Genomic DNA, 22928 nt, shown 5'->3' with positions numbered 1-22928 from the left:
CCTCAGGGATTAAACCTACGAGGGTAAAGTTTTTCCTCTACAGCAAAAACTCTAGATGGCTCTTTCAAGAGGTTTAGTCATGAAGAGCAGAGAGGAGAGGCAGAACTGAGGGTTAAGAGTGTTGTTACTAAATAAATGCTGGAGAGGGTATGGAGAAAAAGGAACCCTCCTACACTGCTCATTGCTGCGTCAGCGTCAGCTTTGTTCTCATTCTCTACTTCCAAAAGGGTAATGTGAGGCCCTAACAGATGAAAGACAGTCTTCCTTGGATAGGAGGTCAAGACAGGGAGCAGCATGGTGGTCATGGAAGGCTCCAGTGGCCACCGGTCTGCCCTCCCAACACACTCACTTCTCTCCTAGCCACATCACTGGCCTCCTCCCACCTGAATGGGGATGGGACTCCCCAGCCTTCACAAGCCTCTGCTCACGCAACATGAGATCACTTCCCAAGGAGAAGGATGTAAGATACATTCATGGAAACCCCACTGTCCTGTGGAAGGATGGCAGGGCAGTGGGAGAAAACCAAGGCCCCCTCAAGACACGTGAGGACCTCTGCTGTGGGTAGCTGGCTGTGACACGGTGCTGGGCAGAGAGGTCCCCCCACACACCCAGAGGAAGGCTTGCTATTCTCAAACATCTGTAGTCTGTGTGAAGAAAAGTTCTCAAAAATTTTATTACAAAACTGAACCATGACAGAATATAAGCTTACACATGTAAATAGTATTTACATTATATGCAAAATATATTACAGCTTTAATTTATGAACCGATATATCCTGGTTTTTCTTCTTTTTCTTCTCGGTTTTCTTTGCATTGCTGATTTGCATTTTCACTTGATCTTGTAATTTAGAAAAGAATGCCTGAGATGATTTTAAGGCTTTGTCTTTACCTTCATCCTGCAATTAGAAATAACATAAGGTCATGCTGTAAGGTATTATGCTTAAAGATGAACAAAAACAAATGACTACAACAGGGCATCACAGTGTAAATGTGGAAAAGAACTAGACAGAATTATGAGAGCCTGCGCCAATTAGAGCAGAAGTATTATACACATTTTATACGACTACAGTGGTCTCACAACGTCAGGTGACCATGAGCCCCTGCACTTGAAATCCAAGGTTTGGGCTGTAACACAGCCAGTGCCCACAGAGGCCTCTTCCCTCCCCTCCCATCCCTTTCCCTCTGTGGGTGAGCTTGGTCACTAGATGCCCAGGTCACCTAAAGTGTGCCACTGGCCCTGTATTCAAGCCCCCTGACACCTCTCCTCCCCGTCCTCACCTTTAGCAGAGAGGCTTTTCCTGTCTTGGTCAGCTGTTTCAGCTTCTCAGAGGCTACTGCTTTGGTGTATCTCCCTGCCTGGTCTGGGTTATTCTTTTCAAGAAGTCTTCTCCGCTTTTCTTTCTCCTTTATTTTCAAATGCTTTTGATATTTCTTTTTCCTCCTTTCTCGTTTCTTGTCTGTAGCTGTTTTCTCAGCAGCTGTTTTTATATCTCCAGCTTTATTTTTCTCCTATTGAAAAACCACCAACAACACACTCATTAATCTAATCTAATGACTTCGGAAACTGTAAGAGAAGCAACTGCATGAACTGTGGCCCACGTGTGAGAAGCAGCCTGACCCGACCCAGGCTGAGGGGCTCTGACCACTCAGCAATGTAAGACCTGGGAAGCACTATAAGACCCGGGAAGCACTGTAAGACCCGGGAAGCACTGTAAGACCCGGGAAGCACTGTAAGACCCGCGACGTGTGCTCTGCATACTCCTTCACAAAGGTGGCCTGGAGAGCATGAGTGTCAGCCTTCCCCTCTTGGAGAAGCAGGCAGACCCCATCCTGGGTTCCAGGGACCTGCCTACGGCTGCCCAGCTCTGAGCCGTTGAGGGCAGGAAATCTAGCTGGTGAAGGTCCACTTCCTCCCTTTTCTCCTCTACTCCAGCCCAGCCTAGGGTAGGAGGCAGAGGCTCTGAAGGGTGGGTGTGGGTGGAGCAAAGCAAGTAAGCACAAAAATGGAGGGCTCTGCTGCCAGGCTGCTGGGGAGATGAGGCCCTGCCAGAAATCAGTCCACCTGGCAGAAACCATCACCCCCGCGCCAGGCGAGGGCTCCCAAGTACACAAGGCAGGGGTGTCCTGTGTGTGGTGGGTATGTCTAGCTCTTCCTAGACCCACACACTCTGTTCTAGACCATGGTTCCAGGACTGATAAGCCTCACATGGATACAACAAAAGGGAGAAATGCTAATATCAAAGCACTGCTAAATACATGCAGTTTGTTTCAAGTCTAACATCTTAGCTAACATCTAACAACCTCAAACTTCTAATATTCAACCTGAATTATAACAAGATACTGATGCTAGATATTTGTAATCAGCATTTACAATATTTCTCAAACCTACATCTCATAATAATACATGATTATAGAAAACTCGTATTTGAATATTCTATAATATTACTAATTTGATTATAGGTGGGAACTGCTGAGATATGTCAGAATAAACACTACAAGCTCAAAGAAAACTATTTAAATGGAGATCTGACTATAAACGACCAATTTATAAACAGACACTTCGACACTGGCTTCTTACCTTGACTTCCTCTGGGGCCAGAAGGGCTGCGTCACTGACACTCACGGGGGCAACCTCCTCCATGGTGACAGCAGGCAGATTTGATACCACTTTAATTTCTGGAACAGGCTAGAAAAGAGACAACATGTTTGATAGGAAGTCAGAAGTGGTCCTCATGTAAAACACTTAAATCGTGAACCTAAAGAAGTATAACATACTTCACGGAGATTATTTAAAATGTGAGATGTGAGGTCTGTTGGCTGAGCTAGTGGACATGAAGGATCTAACCCGACAGGTAGCAGGCACTGATGAATGCCAGGTACAGACACCACCCACACCCCCAAGTCCATCACACAGTGAAAACACAACCAGAGACCAGACAGGGAGAAGGGTGGGAGAGGAAGAGAGCCTGTGGCTAAGACTGAGGGTCTGGTAGGGACCGCCAAGGAGATGGAAGTCAGACTGGACCAGCTGGGGCGGTCCAGATCCGTCCTGGGACCAGACACGAGCCTTCCCCATGGGAGGCCCAACCTGTGGTTCATGGGAAACCCTGCAGGTGTGCATCTGAACCCAAACAAATAGCCCGTCTCTCATCTGTCACCTACTCCCTGAGATGTCACACACTTACTGGCTTGGGGATGAAGTGGAAGTTTGAGAGCGCATCCAACTTTAAGAAGAGGGAGTCCATCATCTTCTGGATTTCTACATGCTCTGGATTTTCTTCCTCTGCTGTTTTTTGCTGAGGAAATCAGTTCAACATCATCAGACTAAAGCGGCGACACAGGACAGAACACTCAAGGCATCACCAGTTTCTCATCGTCAGGCTTCAGCTCCAAAGACACTTCTCAAGGTAAGGTCACTGTTGCAACCGAACTGCTAACATTTAGAACTTACAATTTTGTGCCCTTAATAGTTAGGCATTGTTGGTGGGAATGTAAAATGGTGCAATCACAGTAGGAAGATGTCTGGCTGTGCCTCCAAAAGTTAAACAGAGCATCACCATAGGACCTGGCAGCCCCACGTTTATGTATATGCCCAAAAGAATTAAAGGAGGTACTCATACACTTATTTAAGTACATATACATGTATGTCCACGGACACACTATTCACGAGAGGCAGAAACAGCCCAAATACTCATCAACTGTTGAAACTGGATCCATAAATTGTGGCACACATACAACAGAGTATTATTCAGCTGTAATAATTGCTGGAAAGTTAATAATTAGCTGTGAGAGTACCAGGGGACCAAGAGTGACTGCAAACCACCCCTAGCCAGTGATACTCCATGGGAGCACTACAGCCCTTCTGCTCTTACAGCCATGCTGCCTCACACTACACAATGTCACCGCAGCTCAGGACTTCTGTCTCTCACACCTCTCGAGCAGTAGGTAGAACCCACAGAACTCGTTCTCTACATCTCCTCCCTGAATGGCAATGGCTTTGCCATAGTGGCCTCCTCACCTGGTTGAGTTTGATGTACTCCTGTTCGTAAATTTCAGCAAGGCTCAATTTACTCTTTTCGTGGTCCAGTGTTAAACGCTTTTTATACTCAAATGCATCCTCTTTAGGCTTTTCTTTGCGTACGACATCATCCCAAGCCTGAAACAGGAAAGGCACATGGAACATAAATTGACTGACAAAATCTGTAACTTCTTTCTAGGGTCCCTTAGGCCTCTTCCTCTGGAATACCGATTATCATTACAGAGTAAGCAAACTGCAGCCAAAAGAAAGGCGTTTTCTCAAAGCAGAGAGTGCATCACTCAAGTGTCCTTTTTTGTTTTAAATGCTGGTTACCAATTTGAATTCCACAGCTCCCCATGGTGGTTTGTCCAACAGTCAAGACAAGAGTTTGCTTCATTTCAAAGGAAAAGATCCTCTGTGTATCATACCCATCCCTCAAACCCTTCCTATTTTAAGCATACACATCTTACAAAGTCATCTCTTGCTATACATGCCTCATGCCCAAATTTTACTCTAAGTTTACAAAATAAGATCAGTTTTTAAACAAAAACTCTTTGGTAGGTTTTACACACTTGAAACCTAGACCCTTCATATGTCACACTAGACACGGTGCCTGGACCAAGGGTCCTGGGTGTGAGCATGTCAAGCCCGACCCCAGTCACCCTCCAGAGCTTCATCCCACACCACACGAAAGGTTAGCAAGGATGGGAGGTTGCGGGGGATGGCAGGGGCTCTGGCTACTTTGTTCTCCTCAGGAAGGACACCCTTCTTTCTGGGGTGCTAGCAAGGACAGTATCTCATACAACAAAGGTCAAGGATACCTTTGAGGTAGACTTAGGGCTTTTAAACAAAAACTTGATAGGAACAAATATTCTAGGAAAAGAGAGTGCTATTCCTACTCCCAAAATATTCTATTTCTAAAAATGTCAGTGAACTTTTAAGTTAAATTTCATTCTTACTGACCTGATCTTTTATCCTCTGCTTAATGATATCCTCTAGTTGGAGAGTGGTTTCCTCTGTGATCACAGGTGCTAAAGGATACAGAACGTGTACTGTTAGGTAGATAGAAATGAACCCATAGTTTTGTGAATTCTTGGGCCACCCCACACCTCCCGTATCAGAAATGGGGGAAAGGGACACTAATGTGTGTGTTAGCTAACCTTTCTGCAATTGCTCCCTGCAATTTGAGAACCACAAAGCTACAAAGTACACACAGTGATAAGTGCTAACACTTTTAACCTGTGCACCTGGGGATGCACTCCTTTTTGCACTAAATACAATGAAAATTCATTCTGACATAATGGGTACAAGAAAGAATTCAATGAGATGGTCAAAGATTTTGGCTGGAGTGACAATTTAATCACTGGACAGTAACAGCAGGCACTGTAAACAGATCAGCAGCAGGACTCTAATTATGGGTGACACATTCGGCATTACCAGTACAGTAGTAATTCTTGGATGGATCAGTGGCGTTGTGGCTGTACAGGAGAATGTTCTAGTTCTCAGAAAATAGTAAAAGTACTCGGGACCAAAGTGTCATGATCCTGGGTACTTACTTTCAAATGACTCGGGGGGAAAAAAGCACACACACACACAGCCACACATGAACAGGGGGAGAAAGCAAACACGGCCAAAGGTTAACAATCGGCAGACCCAGGAGAATGGCACACATTTGTCCACCGTACTAGTTTTCAACTTTTCTGTATGTTTGCAAGTTTTTAAAATAAAAAGTTTGGGGGGAAGAAATATTACTCCTAATCTATGAAAACCACCGAAAAGGGTACGTGAACACCCGTGGAAGCCCAGTGGGCACACGCACCCATGCGCACGGCGTGGTCGAAGTGCAGGGTCTCTTCCAGGAGGCTGTTCTCGGGCCGCTTCTGCGCTGTCACTTCTCCTTGAAGCTGCCAAGGTTTCTTCTCCAACAACTCTTTTTCCAAAGATGCAATTTTTTCATTCATCTGAGCAAGAGACAGAAAGAGTTACCACACGTTTGGAAATAGAATTAAGACATACAGGTGAGTAAAAGCAACTAATACTTTTACTAGGGGGAGAGCAAGAAATGCATTGTTCCTGAATAAAATCCCGCTTTGTCTTTGCATGTTTTTAAGGATGGCAGTTGTGACTTCTACTCCTATCTGGAGGTAGGATAAGGAGCTGTAAATGACCTCTTTCCCGCACTCGTTTGAAATGTTATGTTTACTATTTACTCACTTCTCCCAGAAGCATTTGGGTGTATTTCTGGGCTCTGTTCTAGTGAAACTGACCTATTTTATTTATTCACAAACCACTATCAACTTAATTATTAAGCATTCCAAGACTAAGTAATTTTTTATTAGGGCATCAGTATCTGATGGAGCCTAACGCTTGACTCCAGGCTTCCCAGGTGGCTCAGTGGTAAAGAATCCACCTGTCAGTCCCTGAGTTGAGAAGATCCCCTGGAGAAGGAAATGGTAACCCACTCCACCATTGTTGCCTGGGAAATGCCATGAACAGAGGAGCCTGGCGGGCTGCAGTCCATGGGATGGCAAAACAGTCACACACGACTAAGCACATATATACTACCCCCTTGATCCACACCCACAATCCAAATTATCTCTAATGTTTAAAGAGGTGGCATCTATAATGACTTCAGGGTGTATAAGATGACAGTATTTTCAGCAACCTTACCAAATTATTTTTCCTAATAGCTTTCCAGTTCACCTGTTTGGTTTTTCTAGTTCTCTCTCCAAATATGAAAGCTTTCATTTCAGTTTTCTCATCTCTTATTAGTGTTTTCTTTCATAGTTGCCCTGGCTGAGTAACACTTCTATAAGAATCTTAAGTAACAGTGGAAATAGTAATGGTGGTAATGGAAATAAGTCTTATTCTTGATTTTAAAGGGATGTTTCTAGAATTCTACCATTAAGCAGGATGGCAGATTTTGGCTAGATACGCTTATATTTCGCTAGAAATGAAAAAAAAAATTAGGAATGAATATTGAATTTTACTAAATGTATATGGAGGTGACTATGTGATTTTTCTCCTTAACCTAACTTGATTTCCTAATCCTGAATCAAGAGGATGAGGCCTACACAGCTGTGGTAGCGTTACTCTTTCACTGCACTATTTTGCATTTCCACATCACTATTCACAAGTGAGACTATGCATGTTTCAATGTTACCTGTCAGGTTGGGGTATTCGTGTAATCATTCGTGTCTTCACAAGAAGACAATTTGGAAGCTTTACTCTTCATATGTGGGAACTGATCAAACAGTACTAAATTATACACTTCCTGAAGGCCTGATACAATTCCCCAGTGAACTAAACCCACTTGCAATGTAGGGAGGGAAGGTCACTAACCCAAGGACAAGTTTCTTATTTTCTTTCACTTTTTTTTCCTTAAAGACTTTCTCTTCAGGGAACAATGCGATAATAATACATTTAACTCAGATTTTCTTTTTAAAATAATGCTCTTGATATCCTTGGTATCTTTGGTTATTTACTTATTCTCATTTCAAGTTGTGTGATATAATTTTAAGACATTTTAAGATAAAGCCCAATGTCTGGAGCCAGGCTATATCTATTATTTTCAAACAACATTTTGTTTGTCTGACAGCATGTCATAAGGAAATAATTTTTATCAACTTTGGAAAATGTGTTTGAATGTATTAATTAGAATTCCGGCTGCATGGCACCTCACTGCTGCTGCTGCTAAGTCACGTCAGTCGTGTCTGACTCTGTGCGACCTAATGGACTGCAGCCTACCAGGCTCTTCCATCCATGGGATTTTCCAGGGAAGAGTACTGGAGTGGGTTGCCATTGCCTTCTCCAACGGCACCTCACAGATATAAGCAGTTGAAGCGATTACCAGGAGAGGCTCATAGGACAGCCAGTTAGGAAAAAACCTGTCTCAGATATAAAGACAGCAAGGACAGAGAAACAAGTTTTACACATGGACTCCATACTGAAAGCCACAGGTTGGGAAATGCAGCACTGAATTTTGTAAATTGCCTGCTTCCCACACGGTTATTTCTATGCACTGCCACAGAGAGCAACAAGATTTTTTTTTTTAAAGGATAATTAGGTGTACCATCAAAAAAAAAAAAAAAAGGCCTCCTGCCATACACACACACACACAAAACCAGGGCACATGCGTTAGTAGTCTGAGTTTGACAGTCACTGTTAAACATAATTTAAAAATCCCTTAAATTTCCTAATTATTACCTTTTCTTGTCTTTTTTCAAAAGAGGATTTGACTTCATCAGAGTCTTTCTGTACATTTAAGATATTTGTATCTTCAGTGTCCTCATCATTGGGCAGAGCAAAGGTCACTCTTTTCAAGGTTTCTTTATGTTGTTTACTGTCTCCACTTTCTTCAAGGTCATCATCTTCATCCCTATGAGACCAAAACATTTATGAAAGGAAACATACCAGTTTTCATTAGAAAATCAAAAAGAAACAAGCTTAGCAGATAAACTTTTTTGTAGACAATGCAATTAAATATTCAGAACTTCCAGTATTTAGGTAAAATAGAACAAAGTGTCCAATATATAGAAAACAAATTATTCATCAATCTATGATACAGACTTATCTCACCTAAGTAACAACAGGGTATTTTTATTGGCACAGAAAACATATCAGAGCTCCTGGTAAGGAAGGTCTGCCTGCTACTGCCAGTCACACTGATTTACACTAGGTCGTTTCTGACGTCCCTTCAAATTTGGTGACTTCCTCTGGCTATTCTGAGACTGTCTGACTTTAGAGAATCCCACTTCTTAGGACAATCACATCTGATGACTAGTAGTACACAGATGAATCGGCAGCTCCAGCTTACAGTGTAAAGGACTCAAAATACTCACGTCTCAGAAATGCTTTCTTCTCCTTCAGCAATCTCTTCCTCTTCATTTGAAGCCAGTTCATTCCCATCATCCTGGACACTTGCTACGTCTTCATCACTTTCAACTGGATCAAAGAAATCTTTGTATTTCAGGTTTCTGGAACTTTTACCTGACTAAAACAAAAATACTTTTAAAACCTTAAATCAAGGATAGAAAAATACATTAAATCACACATAAATGTGTATGCATACTGTGTAGGGGAAGTCGGCAACTAATAACACTACTACAAAACCCTAAAACTATTGGACCACAGCAAACTGAACAGAAGCACAGATTCATTTATAACTGGTAGGACAGAGCACCACATTCTTCTCTCCAAATCTTCTAACTACAAGTATTTCCAAAACATCCCTGACTATATAAAGTATACAAATACCTTCTTTCATTCTTATTCTTAGTGCTTGGTGAACATCCATGTTTGAGGGAAAATTCTGAATCTTCGTAACATGTGTGACTGTGGTTCTGAAGCTACAAAGGAGTGTTTCATGATAAGGAAATGATGGCTTTGGTTTAATTTCTCCAGTCCCTTTCTTTTTTTTTAAAAACTGATCTAAATATTTCACTGATCCCCTGGTGAATTTTGAAGTATTTAACCCTCTTCTGGAGAAGGCAATGGCACCCCACTCCAGTACTCTTGCCTGGAAAATCCCATGGATGGAGGAGCCTGGTGGGCTGCAGTCCATGGGGTCAGACACAACTGAGGGACTTCACTTTCACTTTTCACTTTCATGCATTGGAGAAGGAAATGGCAACCCACTCCAGTGTTCTTGCCTGGAGAATCCCAGGGACAGGGGAGCCTGCTGGGCTGCTGTCTATGGGGTTGCACAGAGTCAGACATGACTGAAGTGACTTAGCAGCAACCCTCTTCTGGAGAAACAGAAACCCATCTCATGTGATGAGGCAGAAAGAACACTCTGTCCTCTCCGCAAATTTTACCTTAAGATCCTGGCCTCCAAACAGTCCTCCTTCATCTTCATCAGAATCCACATCTTCAAAAAAATCAATATCATCTTCCTCTTGGTCATCTCTTTGTTCCTCTTCTTTTTCCATGTTTTCTAAAAAGGTCTCCATCTCAGAGAGCTTGAAGAATTTATCATCTACTATGGACTTTTCTGTTGGTTTCCTAGGCACTCTGCTTTGCACCTTGCTCTGACGTTCTAGTTTGCTGATATCAAAATCAAGATCAGAGTCCTCATCGCTGAAATCTGGGCTTTTCCTCAGATCCAATTTGCTTGAGTTTTTGGCTCTCTCATCTGCTTCAGGATCATCAGCACTCAGGTCTGACACTTCCACCTCCTCTGCTTCCTCCACCTCCTCCTCCTCTAAATCTTGTTCCAGGTCCTCCTGGTCAGCAGCCTCCAGCTCCATCACATCCTCTTCACACTCCTGCTCTTCACTCTCTGGGAGAAGACTGATGTCTTCATCTTCAATGGTTTCACTAACTGCACTCTGGAAGTGCTGTAAAATTGGTTCATTTTGCAGTTCCAACTGTTGCCAAATCTGCTCATCATCGAAATTATTTATCATCAATTTTTTTAAAGGACTCCCATGTTTCCTGTCATTCTCTAGTACTTTATTAAAGTCATAAAGTACTTTTGTTAAAGAAGTAAACTTTGATGCCAGTTCATCTTGAATGCTGTTAAGAGGCAGGGAGAAGGCGTTAAATGAGATTTATAATTATAGTTAACAAGTTCACAGCACTCAGAAATGAAACGAAAAAAAAAGGCCAACTCTTGTGCAAAATCAAATTTTTAAAAAGTTGAAGTACTGCTTTACAATATTATATTAGTTTCAGTGATTCAGTATTTTTATTAATTATACTCCATTAAGTTATTAGAAGCTAATGGCCAAGATCGTTCCATTGCCATACAATATATCCTTGTTGCTCATCTAGTTTACACATGGTAGTTGGTATCTCTTAATCCCACACTCCTATTTCATCTTCCGCCCCGCCCCCCCACCCCCAGCAACCACTTTTTGGTTCTGTATATTTGTGAGTCTGTTTCTGTTCTGCTATATACAGTCATCTATATTTCTTTAAAAATTCCACATGTAAATGATAACATACAGCATTTGTCTTTTTATGACTGACTGCAACAGGCATAATATTCTCTAGGTCCTTCCAGGCTGCGGCACATGGCAGGATGAAATCTTCATTTTAAATATAGATTCTGGCCCCCAAGAGTGTACTGTCTTGCCCAAGAATTGCATTAGTATATAAAAGGTGACAACCCAGTATCTCTGAATCTGTTAGATTTCAGGCAGGGAACCCATTACAGACCTCTTTGCCTAGAGATAAAGAGTGAATCTTCTGGATGAGGAAATGGCAACTCACTCCAGTACTCTTGCCTGGAGTCCCATGGACTCCCATGTAACTGGCGGGTTACAGTCCATAGAGTCATAAAAGAGTCAGATATGACTGAGCATGCATGGAGTGTATCTTAGCCTTAAATTCTCAACTCTGCTATATCACAGGCCACTCCATTCAGTCAGTCCACCTGCTATGGCAAGAGTGGTCACAGAATAGCTGTGACATCTGAGCTGATACCTATCTGTAAGATGACAGTCTGACAAAAAATCTGGAGACACATATTTCAGGTAGAAGAAACAGCAAGAACAAATTTCCTAAGACAGAAATGAAGCTGGTGAATCTGAGGAGCAGAAAGGCCAGCTTGGCTTGAGTGTGGTGAAGGAGGCAGAAGGGAAGGTTAGAGAGCTGGGTGGGAGCCAGATCATGCAGGCCTCAGAGATAAGAGGCTGTCATTTTCATAAGTGAAGGTTTTGGGTACTTCCCTGGTGGTCCATTTGTTAAGACTCCACATTTCCAATATACAGGGCCTGGGTTTGATCCCTGGTCAGAGAACTGATCCCACATGCTGCAACTAAGAATTCACATGTAGCAACTAAAGATCCCGAGTGCTGCAACTAAGACCTGGTGCAGCCAAATAAACAAGTAAATATTAAAAGTAAATAAATGAAACAGTACAAATATTTTAAAATCTTAAAAAAAAAAGTAAAGATTTTAAAGCAGAGAAGCAAAATGACCTGACTTATGCTTGGAAAGATGGCCTGCCAAGAAGAAGGAATGAAATGAAGGTGATCAGGAGGCTGACGCAGACAAAGGATGCACAACTGTGCTAGGATCAGAGCTGCAGAAATGGTGAGAAATAGTCAAATTCGGAATACTGTTTGGAGATGTAACTGACAGGATTTGCTAATGAACTGGATGTAGAATTGAGAAAAAGGAAGACACTGAGGAAGCGGCTTGGTTTGCGTCTGAAAACCTGTAAAGATACAATGTGATAGGGAAGGCAGGTGGAGAGGATGGGGAAAGGATCTCAGGGAAGGCAGAGGATAGGAAGCAAACAGAGCAACAGTTCATTTTGGACAGACTGAATCTAAGATGCTCAATGTACGGCTTTAGTTGGCTGTGAGCCTGGAGTTCAAGGGAAAGGTCGGGCTTGAAATACAAGATCTCTATATAGTCTTCGAACAAAAACACCAAGAGCTCGTGCTGGGAAGAGAGATTAAAGACAATTCTAATTTTCAACAGGCTCAGTCGGGGGTTGGATAGATAAGCAAGTTAGTACTTTCAATAAAGTCTGATGTTGAGGAAGTAAGCACTGGGTGCTCTGGGAACAGATGGAAGAAAGAGCACGCCACCCGGTGTGTCTGTGTGAAGGGTGAGAGCATGAAGACCTCGAGACTGTAATAACCCAGGTTAGTTTGAGTTCAGCAGCACAGAACTGTGGTTCTGTGGGAGACCCACAGAACATAGCTCTTAACTATCTAAAGAAGTGTGACAGGCCAGGGGAGCGCAAAACTACCTGAATCGTAAGGAAAAGAGCTCTCCCCTTCTCCTAATCTGGAGCTTGCCGGGAGCCCGCAGCCCGCGCCCACGCGAGTCCTGCGCCGCACCAGAGCCCGGAATCTGGGCACTTACGTGAGGAAGCACTCTGGGCTGTCGGTGGCTTTACCGACCTCCCTCAGGCACCGCTCCAGGGTCCGCCGACGCCAGGCTGGCCGGGCCATGGCTAACTGCCGCTCGGTACACAGTGCCGCATGCAAAGGAAGTGAGCCACCGCCCGGAAACCAGGCCGCAAAGATTCGCCTCCGCGCGGCTGAAGCCAGGAAACGAAGGTTCCGCGGCACACAGGTTCCGGACCCACCTCCAGCCTCAGCCAATGACGGCCCGAGAACTTTAACCGGATTGCGTAGGGGGGCGGGGCTGGAAACCGAAAGTCGCCTTTGGTCAGCTCGATGAAATTTCTCCAAACTTTTTGTTTTGTATTCCTGAGGGGCCCACAGGAGGTGTCGCGTCCTCCTTTTAAGTTTCTGCTTTAGAAACACTCGGTGACTTCAGCACACACACACACACACACACACACACACGCACACACACACACACACACACACACACACACACACACACACACACACGCCGCACACTCGCCAGACCCGAGCTTCTTTTGCCCCGCCCCTCGGAGCTTTTGTTCGGCTCTTAGTCTCGTCTACTCCGCCCTTTCAGTCTCCCGCCCCGCCCCTAGCCAGGTTGTCCCGCCCTTCCGGGCTCTCACCCCGCCCCTAGCCTCGTTTGCTCCGCCCTTTCGGCCTCTCGCACCGCCCCTAGCCAGGTTGTCCCGCCCTTCCGGGCTCTCACCCCGCCCCTAGCCTCGTTTGCTCCGCCCTTTCGGCCTCTCGCACCGCCCCTAACACGAGTGTCCAGCCCCCTGCCGCACAGTCGCCCCTCCCACGGAACTGCAAGTCTGGAATTAGCAGATGCTTCCCAAGATGGCACGAGTGCTGAAGGTGGCGGCCGCGAGCGCCGCAGGTGAATACTCCGGGATCGGGGCTGTCCGAGGAGGGGGGGCTCGCGGGAAGGGAGGCCGGGGCGTGAAAAGGCCGCGTGTGGTCAGCACACCTGGGTCTGCTGCGGTCTGCCCCCGAGGCACGTTCCTTGGCTGCTGTCAGCGCCTTTAGAGCTTCCCAGGGACGCGTCGGGTTAGCCTGGGGATTTCCTTCTGTGTTTGCTTCCCTGGTGGCTCAGAGGTTAAAGTGTCCGCCTGCAATGCGGGAGACCTGGGTTCAATCCCTGGGTCGGGAAGATCCCCTGGAGAAGGAAATGGCAACCCACTACAGTATTCTTGCCTGGAGAATCCCATGGACAGAGGAGCCTGGTGGGCTACAGTGCACGGGGTCGCAAAGAGTCGAACACGACTGAGCGACTTCACTTTCACTTTCTTTCAAACTTTGCGTTTGACGGTCAGCAATTCTCTGTGTGGTCCCGAGGCGGGGTCGTCCGGCTAAGGGACAGCCAGGCCGAGCCAGACGAAAATGTGGTAAATGGCAGAGGGACAGTGAGAGACGGGGGAGGAACCAGAAGAAGCACTGAAAACGCAGGCTGAACTCCCGGTCCACTCTGGAAGGTCAGTTGTGTAAAGAATATGGAAGGTGTGTGCCTTCTTCCCACGTACCCTAAGATATTCGCGATCTTGTTTAAAGCCAGGGAAGAAAGCAGCAGACGAATGTGGAAGGTTTCTTGAGTTCTCTATACCACCATTAAAAAAGAAACAAAACCTCTCAAGTTCTCTGACATCCCAGTTCATCTACTTTCTCCTCTTTTTTTTTTTCTTCATCCTTCATCAGGGGTAGCTATTTCTCTTAATCTGAAATTCCCTGATGGGAACGAGTTACCAAGTGGTGATATCTCAGAGTTACTCCTGAACATACGTGACAAATACTTAAGCTGAGCACCTTCAAAAAGTGTTCAAGGGCATGAACCCTAAATAATGTTAGGTTTCTCTCGTAGAAAATGCTGTCTTGAAACTTACAGTTGAAGTCCTTTAAAGCCCCGTCTCTAACTGAACAAGTACTTTATTGATCACTGTTTTTGGCTCCCAGGTGGCTCAGTGGTGAAGAATCTGCCTGCCAAGCAGGAGACGCAGATTCCATCTCTGGGTTCGGAAGATCCCCTGGAGAAGAAAAGGGCAACCCGCTCCAGTATTCTTGCCTGGAGAATTCTGTGGACAGAGGAGCCTGGCGGGCTGCAGTCTATGGGGTTGCAAAGAGTCGGACACGACTTACTTAGTGTCTAAACAACAACATAGTCTTTCTTACAGTCAGAAAATGTCTTACACATCTATCATTGCAAGTCACCAAATCTAAGAGATGAGCCCTATACAAAGTGCACCGTAATAGTTGTAACTGTTTCAGCCCTGGATCAGTTTATTTATTTATTTTTCCATGGTAAACATTTTATTTTTCTACCTTAGTTGCTTATGGGGGTAAAAATAAAACGTCATTAGGGAGAAGCACAGATGAACTATTTATGGAGATGAGGAAAATTCACAATGGCTTGAACGTCTGTGAGCTAAGTATACTAGCACAAGTTCACTAAAGCAAAGCAATTCATAGCAGAACAAAACAAGCAGGGAAAAAAAAAGCCATACAGATTTTGAAAAATAGCATCTATGAAAAAGTCTATGGGAAAATAAAAGGAAATTAACCAATGATGACATCAAGCATCTTTAATGAGATGAGCCAAACTGCACACGTTGGGCCTAAAGGATGTGTGTGCATGCTTGTTGCTAAATTGTGTCTGACTCTTTGCGACCCCATGGGGCCCGCCAGGCTCCTCTGTCCGTGGGATTCTCCAGGCAAGAATACCGGAGTGGGTTGCCATTGCCTTCTCCCCTGGATCAGTTTAAAGAGGTGATATATACATGAAAAAATACTTACAAAACAGTCATCTCATCTCTTAGAAAGCTATTTCTTAGAAAATAGATATTATTCATAGGATTTACCCTAACAATATTAGAAACTGAGAATCAAAGAATGGTAAAGAAGGACTTCCCTGGTAGTCCAGTGGTTAAGTCTTCATGCTCCCAATGCACGGGTCATGAGTTTGATTCCTAGTTGGGGAACTAGCATCCCACATGCCACACAGCTCAGCTAAAAAAAAATGGTACATAATGTTAGTAGAATGGGAAAATTAAACATCATGGTTGAACAATATCAACTTTGTTGTCAGACAGACCTGGACTTGAGACCCAGCTTTGCCACTCAGGGTGACCTGGAAGAAAATCAGACCAGTTTTTTTTTTTTTTCTCCCCCTCTAAGTGGGAAGATTATTAAAGTACTCTCTTGAACTATGACTATTCTCTCTAATTTATGGCCATCAAAACTAATAGGCAGATCTGGACCACCTCACGGTGCACTCCTGTTTCAGAATTTGTGATCACCATTTGCTTAGGCAAGATTGTGTGGTAGTATTGTTGCATAACTCTAATGTTAAGATAACCTGTAGGTCTTTATTGGGAGAAAGGTCAAATCAGCGAGGTGTTAAACCATGGGATCTGTCCGGGTGAAAGATCTCAGCGGTGTGGAGAAGGCGTAGAGACTGGGCCATTTCTGCACTCTGACCGATGATTTTCTTGGTTGTTAGCATTTTTAAAATTCACTGTGCCCTTCATATGGCTCCTTGGTCTCCACAGAACCCTGCTTGCCACTGAACCAGCAGTCACTGTGTGTCATTAACAATAAGAATGGCCAAATTTATTGTTTGCCAGTTATATATGTCTTGCGCTAGTAGTATATTTACATCAAATACCTAATTTTTACAAGACACTAGCAAGGCAGATATTTAGCAGGTAGGACCAGTATTTTTTTTTAAACTAAAATAAAAGAGAAAAGATTAGAACACATCCCATCTAGTAAGGATTAGGTATTCTTTTTATGAAATTTGCTTTAAATGGTATATTTATGTGTGTACTGGCTTGGAGCACAATTGAATTTCATGGTGATACACTGAGTCCAAAGAACTGGAGTCTCCAAGGAGAACACGAGCACCAGTTGGGACAGTGTGTGGAGAAGACACAGAGCAAGATGACGTCAGTAGTGGATGTCTGTCCCCCATGGCCAGCAGGTCTATCTCCCTGTGGCTAGGGCAGAACGCTTTGCCTGTACACACTCCCCTTTGCCACAGTGCCACAGTACAAGGAACCTTGTCCCCTCCCTGCGGAGGACAGGTGTGACTGTCACACTTTAAGCAGAAACAAAGGAGTAGTCATTGATCCTGAGTGAGGGAGAGGCCCCACAAGGTGATAAGTGTGACTCAGGCTGTGGGCTCTGTGTCACTTGGTGAAGCATTCCAGGCCCAGGCCCCTCCCCTTGAGGCTGAGGAGACTGCCTTCCCGACAAGAAAGACCATACAGTCCTCAATCAAATCAAATGGTGCCACTTTAATATCCCTGTTAATCAAAAATTTTAGTAAAGGGAAATTATTAATAATTTTAGGTTAGCCGAAGCTCTGTGATACTAGGTACTATTTAAAGTGTTTTTCATTAAAAACTAACAACTCTTTGTTTAAGTTATGTGTTCTTGGGATTTCCCTGGTGGTCCAGTGGCTAAGACTCCAAGCTTCCAATGCAAAGAGCTCAGGTTTGAACCCTGGTCTGGGAACTAGATCTCGCATGCTGCAACTATGAAAGGTCCCGCATGCTATAACTAAGACCTGGTGCAGCCTAATAAATAAAAATAAAATGCATGTTCTTCAATTTGCTATTTCATACTTGTTTATTAAGTGGTATAGTTTTGCAAGATTATATTTAGACCTCATACTTACATGTGATTTTCATTCTTGTGGGGAGTCCAGCTCTTAAAGTCCAGTGTTTGGGGAAGAACACATTGCAGGCTGCTTCTATTTCCAGATGCAAATTTTCTTCACATTTAGAGGCATTTCTGCTTCTAGTCTTTCAAAATTATAAAAAGAACAATTAAACTCACTCAGAGAAAGTTCTCATAGATTTAAGTACCCTCTTGATCTTTGCCTGTGTTTTCCCCTAATGAGATATTTTCTTTAGTTGATAATCATCCAAATAAAGTACACATTAAAAGGTACTTATAGTTATGACTTTCATTAACTTACTACAGAATATAAGACAAAAAAATTGGTTGTAGGTAGAGAAGAAAATTCCTTGCTCTCATCGTTAAATGCATGTCATTTCACTGTTACATTCAAACTTATGCTTTATGAAATACAGAGAGTAACAAATGAATGTGATATGCAGCTTTCCTTTAAGTGTTATTGGTAAATATAAATTATTATGAAAAATGTCACCCTTTGTCCTGAATCTAAAAAGCACAGAAGGGAATTCCCTGGTGTCCCAGTGGTTAGGACTCTGTGCTTTCACTGCCAAGACTGTGAGTTCAGTCCCCAGTTAGGGAACTAAGATCCCAAAAGCCGCATGGTGCAGCCAAAAACAAAGCAACAGTGAATAAAAAGTTCAGAATTAGCCTTTTAATTCCAGACAGTTATTTCAGAGCAAGATGAATAATTCTGATGTACGTTTTTCATTTATCTCCTCTGATTTAATTTCCCTAATTAAAAAGAATGAGTAAATAATTTTTACATGTATTTTTAAAAATTAATTTTAGAAAAACATCAATTCTCAAAAGAGGGATGTCAATGGCAGTTCAATTTTTCAGGGCTTTTCCCCAGACTTCGGACTCCAGTTTCAACAGTAAGAACTTCCGCGTCACTGTCCTCACATCCAGGGGCTGGCCCTGTATGGAACCTGGGTCGACTCAACCATGTTGCAGTTGCAGTGCCAGACTTGGAAAAGGCCAGAGCATTTTACAAAAATGTTCTGGGGGCTGAGGTGGGTGAGCCGGTCCCTCTTCCAGAGCATGGAGTGTCCGTCGTTTTTGTCAACCTGGGAAACACCAAGATGGAGCTGCTGCACCCACTGGGAAGTGACAGTCCAATTGCAGGATTCCTAAAGAAAAACAAGGCTGGAGGGATGCACCATGTCTGCATTGAGGTATTTAGTTACTTTAATCCTTGGTGTTGTAAATTTCTCTTTTAAAATGTCTTTTATGTTTTTTAAATTTCTTCAATTTGGTTTGATCTCCTTGCAGTCCATGGGACTCTCAAGAGTCTTTTCTAGCATCCAGGTTCGAATGCATCAATTCTTCAGCATTCAGCCTTCTTTATGGTCCAACTCTCATGTCTGTACATGACTACTGGAAAAAATCATAGTAATATTGGTCCTCTTCAAAGATGGATCGATAGATATAGACTCTATCCCTCTAGAAGACTGCAAATCATAATGAAAATATGTCTCACTGAAGTTTGGATTTAACTGTCACTATCCACTGAAGTTGGAGAAGGCGATGGCACCCCACTCCAGTACTCTTGCCTGGAAAATCCCATGGATGGAGGAGCCTGGTGGGCTGCAGTCCACGAGGTCGAGAAGAGTCAGACACGACTGAGCGACTTCACTTCCACTTTTCACTTTCATGCATTGGAGAAGGAAATGGCAGCCCACTCTAGTGTTCTTGCCTGGAGAATCCCAGGGACGGGGGAGCCTGGTGGGCTGCTGTCTCTGGGGTCGCACAGAGTCGGACACGACTGAAGCGACTTAGCAGCAGCAGCAGCATCCACTGAAGTTGGCCAAAACAGGTTTGCGTTCTTGCTATGGTATTTACTGATCATGTGCACCTTCTGTGCAGTAGGAATACACTGTTTTCCTTGTCACAAGGCAATTAGAAGAAGCAAGTGACAAGACTTTATAAAGTAAGAATTTCCATATACATGCTAAGTATTATAATTATTTTCTACCTTTAAAATTTTAATAACTTGACCTGTATTACAAAGGCAATACATATTCAATTACCGACTGTGATTTCTCACATCTTCTCAGTTGCATCTGCTAACAATTTCTGGGGAAAAAAAATGTTAGACAAGAACAGTCTCTTTAGAGAGGCTTTATCCATAAATGTTCATGTTCTGAAAACTTGCTTTTGGAATATCAGCAGTATTAATTATGCTTTGATTTACATTATTTTGGTAGGATAGGTCTCTTGATTTTAAAAATGACATAATTAATAGTTAGGCTTCATTCTCAGTCCAGGAAAGAGGGGGTTTGGATTCCAGCGTGAACACAAGTATTTATTCAGTTCACATTGCAAACATATTAGAGAACCTACTGCATATCCTCCACCGAGTGCTTGTGTTCAGAAAGAATGTACTCTGTTTGAAGAAATTATAGTTTATTTTTAGTAACATTTGGTATCCTCATCCATTGTTCAACCAGTTTTAAAAGGCAGTATGTAATCCTTGGCTCTTTGAAAATAAGTCTGTATAAATGTGAAATTTGTTAAGTCTATATTTGTTTACATGGATGTTATCCTCTCTGGGGCTTTGTATTTTTTTTAATTGTTTGTGAAGCTGTTAGATCATTAAACTCCAGGGTGATGTAGAACTGCCTCAGAATGTAGGGATTCTTACTATCCTTTTCTATCTACTTACTGGGTTCCCAGTCTAGGAGGATGACTTTCTAAGACAGGTACGTGTTAAGTCGCTCAATTGCATCTGACTCTTTGTGACCCTATGGACTGTAGTCCTCCAGGACCCTCTGTCCATGACATTCTCCAGGCAAGAATGCTGGAGTAGGTTGTCATGTCCTTCTCCAGGGGATCTTCCTGGACGCAAGGATCAAACCTGTGTCTCTTATGTCTCCTGCATTGGCAGGTGGGTTCTTTATGCTAACACCACCTGAGAAGCCCTCAGAAATGAGAAAAACCACTCTTCCATCAAGTATTCAGAAACACATTTGATCCTTTCTAGACTACCAATAAATATGAAGAAAATAGAAATGGCTTAGAAGAGATTTGCAAAATTATACATGTCTGGATTTTTCAAGAATGGTGAAAGATATTTTGGTGACAGTTTAATAGTGATTTTCATGTATATGAAGTTCTGATCTCAAAAGTAATAACCGGTTATTTCCTTGGTAGTCCAGTGGTTAAGAATCCACACTTCCAGTGCAAGGGGCACAGGTTTGATCCCTGGTCATGGGACTAAAATCCCACATGTCATACTGCATGGCCAAAATAAAAGTAATAATCAGACAGTTTGGCAGATGGGCGGTTTGGAGATCAGGGAGGCACTCATATCTGTTGAGTACCTTCTACAAACTGTGCTCAGAGCTTCTCATCTGTTATCTCATTTTGAACTCTTAGCTATATATATGGTGGACCTCATCTCTCTCTTGTAAATGAGGAAGCCAAGACTCTTAGGAAAAATAACTTGTGAAGAATCATCAATAGTGCTGCAACAAGAACATGCCATGAAGTGAAGCAGACATCATTTAGGTCCTAAGGAGAAATGTTTACTAATGGAGAAAATGCTTAAGCACTATGGTTGCTCACCTAGGAAAATTTAGCAAACTCTCATTTTTGTGATGGTTAAAGAATGGTTCTGCCCAAAGGCAGAGGAGTTAGACACACGTTTGCAAAGTTTCTTCTATGTCTTACGATACTATAGTTTGGTATTTTTATGATCTCAGATGTGTTCTTGTTTATTTCCTTTTCTCAAGGTGGATAATATAAATGTGGCTGTGATGGATTTGAAAGAAAAGAAGATTCGTATTTTAAGTGAAGAGGCCAAAATAGGAGCACATGGAAAACCAGTGATCTTTCTCCATCCTAGTGACTGTGGTGGAGTCCTTGTGGAATTGGAGCAAGCCTAATGAATAATTCACAAGAAACTGATCACCCTGAAAAAGCCTTATCACAGGGTGCTTCAACATCGAGTCTTTCACTGCTTCTGTCACTTAGAAGTCAGAACTAAATTACAGAAAGAGATTTTTTAATTACATGTGTGTATATACATGGATACACACACAAAATATTTGCTGATTATGTTGGATTCTTTTTTCTTGATTTGGAGAAAACTTTGACTACTGAATACTTCTGGAATATTATTAAAGTCATATTCAGAGAAATAAATTATTCCTGTTCTGAAATGGGGTTGAGTACAGTGTGTCTGCTGTGTGTAAAGAGGGGCAGGATGGAGGCATAGAGAACACCTGACAGCCACATGGCTATATATCTGGGACAAAGGGCTTTCTAAGGATGTTTTAGAGAATTTTTTTAGAGCAAACTGTTTAAGGATAAAGTGTTGACCTCAGAATTTTTGTTCTTCTGTAGCAGTGCATGTTCACAGGCTCTTTATTTTGGGGGCTAGTGCTAGATTATAAACAGGAAGTTTTGTGGCAAACTTGGTGCCTAATCTAGTGGGTACATAGGTGATTTTTTTTTTAGTCAGTAGACATAGAAAATTAGAAATATCAAAGGAATATTTCATCCAAAGATGGGCACAGTAAAGTACAGAAGTGATAATGACCTAATAGAAGCAGAAGAGATCAAGAAGAGATAGAAAGAATACACTGAAGAACTGTACAAAAAAGATCTTAATGACCCCCGATAACCACAATGGTGTAGTCTCTCACTCAGAACCAGTCATCCTAGATTGTGAATTCAGAGCCAGTCATCCTGGATTGTAAAGTCGACAAGTGGGCCTTAGGAAGCACTAAGCACTTTATTTTTAGCCAATAAAGCTTAGTGGAGGGGATGAAATTCCAGCAGTTATTTAGAATCCTAAAGCATGCTATTAAAGTACTGCACTCAAAATGTCAGCAAATTTGGAAAACCTGGCAGTGGCCACAGGATTGGGAAAGGTTAATCCTCATCCCAGTCCCCAAGAAGGTCAGTACTAAAGAATGTTCAAAACCACCAGACAATTGTACTCATCTCCCATGCTAGTAAGGTTATGCTCAAAACCCTCCAAACTAGGCTTCAGCATTATGTGAAGAACATCCAAATATTCAAGCTAGATTTAGAAAAGGCAGAGGAACCAGAGATCAAATTGCCAACATTCGCTGGATCATAGAGAAAGCAAGGGAATTCCAGAAAAACGTCTACTTATGTTTCATTGACTATGCTAAAGCCTTTGACTGTGTGGATCACAACAAACTGTGGAAAACTCTTATTTTAAGAGATGGGAATACCAGACTATCTTACCTGTCTCCACATACAGAGAAACCTGTATGCGGGTCAAGAGCCAACAGTTAGAACCTTGTATGAAACAACTGACTGGTTCAGGACTGAGAAAGGAGTACGGCAAGGCTGTTTTTGTTGTCGCCCTGTTTATTTAACTTATGTGCAGAGCACATCATGAGAAATGCA

At 42.9% G+C, this 22928-nt stretch overlaps 2 protein-coding genes across 2 annotated transcripts; one reads left to right on the top strand and one right to left on the bottom strand.

Annotated features, from left to right (window-relative positions):
- Positions 1-643: 643 nt before the first annotated feature.
- MPHOSPH10 (M-phase phosphoprotein 10) lies at positions 644-13368 on the bottom strand. The gene is made up of 11 exons (XM_061394614.1): positions 12841-13368; positions 9834-10533; positions 8859-9010; positions 8224-8395; positions 5837-5978; positions 4981-5048; positions 4018-4155; positions 3185-3295; positions 2578-2685; positions 1278-1508; positions 644-895 (listed from the first exon to the last, which is right to left on the bottom strand). The coding sequence occupies exons 1-11, from the start codon at positions 12927-12929 to the stop codon at positions 746-748; spliced, it is 2061 nt and encodes a 686-aa protein (XP_061250598.1). The 5' UTR covers positions 12930-13368; the 3' UTR covers positions 644-745.
- Positions 13369-13606: 238 nt separating this feature from the next.
- On the top strand, positions 13607-21706 carry MCEE (methylmalonyl-CoA epimerase). Its single transcript, XM_061394617.1, has 3 exons — positions 13607-13728; positions 18384-18718; positions 21278-21706. Exons 1-3 carry the CDS (start codon positions 13677-13679, stop codon positions 21428-21430), a joined length of 540 nt encoding a protein of 179 aa, XP_061250601.1. The 5' UTR covers positions 13607-13676; the 3' UTR covers positions 21431-21706.
- The last annotated feature ends 1222 nt before the right edge of the window (positions 21707-22928 follow it).

Source organism: Bos javanicus, chromosome 21 (assembly GCF_032452875.1).
Source record: "Bos javanicus breed banteng chromosome 21, ARS-OSU_banteng_1.0, whole genome shotgun sequence".
NCBI lineage: Eukaryota > Metazoa > Chordata > Mammalia > Artiodactyla > Bovidae > Bos > Bos javanicus.
The sequence above is the reverse complement of the archived record's forward strand: the minus strand, read 5'-3'. Positions and strand labels throughout refer to the sequence as shown.

Bases quoted from the DNA above. Each gene is read 5' to 3' on its own strand.
- MPHOSPH10 (XM_061394614.1), bottom strand. From the start codon at position 12,929: ATGGCCCGGCCAGCCTGGCGTCGGCGGACCCTGGAGCGGTGCCTGAGG. The intron at 8,396-8,858 runs GTGAGTATTTTG...TTGGTCTCATAG, and splicing joins GAAGAAAGCATTTCTGAGAC to GGATGAAGATGATGACCTTG. The intron at 5,049-5,836 runs GTGCGTGTGCCC...TGTATCCTTTAG, and splicing joins CGACCACGCCGTGCGCATGG to CACCTGTGATCACAGAGGAA.
- MCEE (XM_061394617.1), top strand. From the start codon at position 13,677: ATGCTTCCCAAGATGGCACGAGTGCTGAAGGTGGCGGCCGCGAGCGCC. The intron at 13,729-18,383 runs GTGAATACTCCG...TCAATTTTTCAG, and splicing joins GGCGGCCGCGAGCGCCGCAG to GGCTTTTCCCCAGACTTCGG. The intron at 18,719-21,277 runs GTATTTAGTTAC...CCTTTTCTCAAG, and splicing joins TGCACCATGTCTGCATTGAG to GTGGATAATATAAATGTGGC.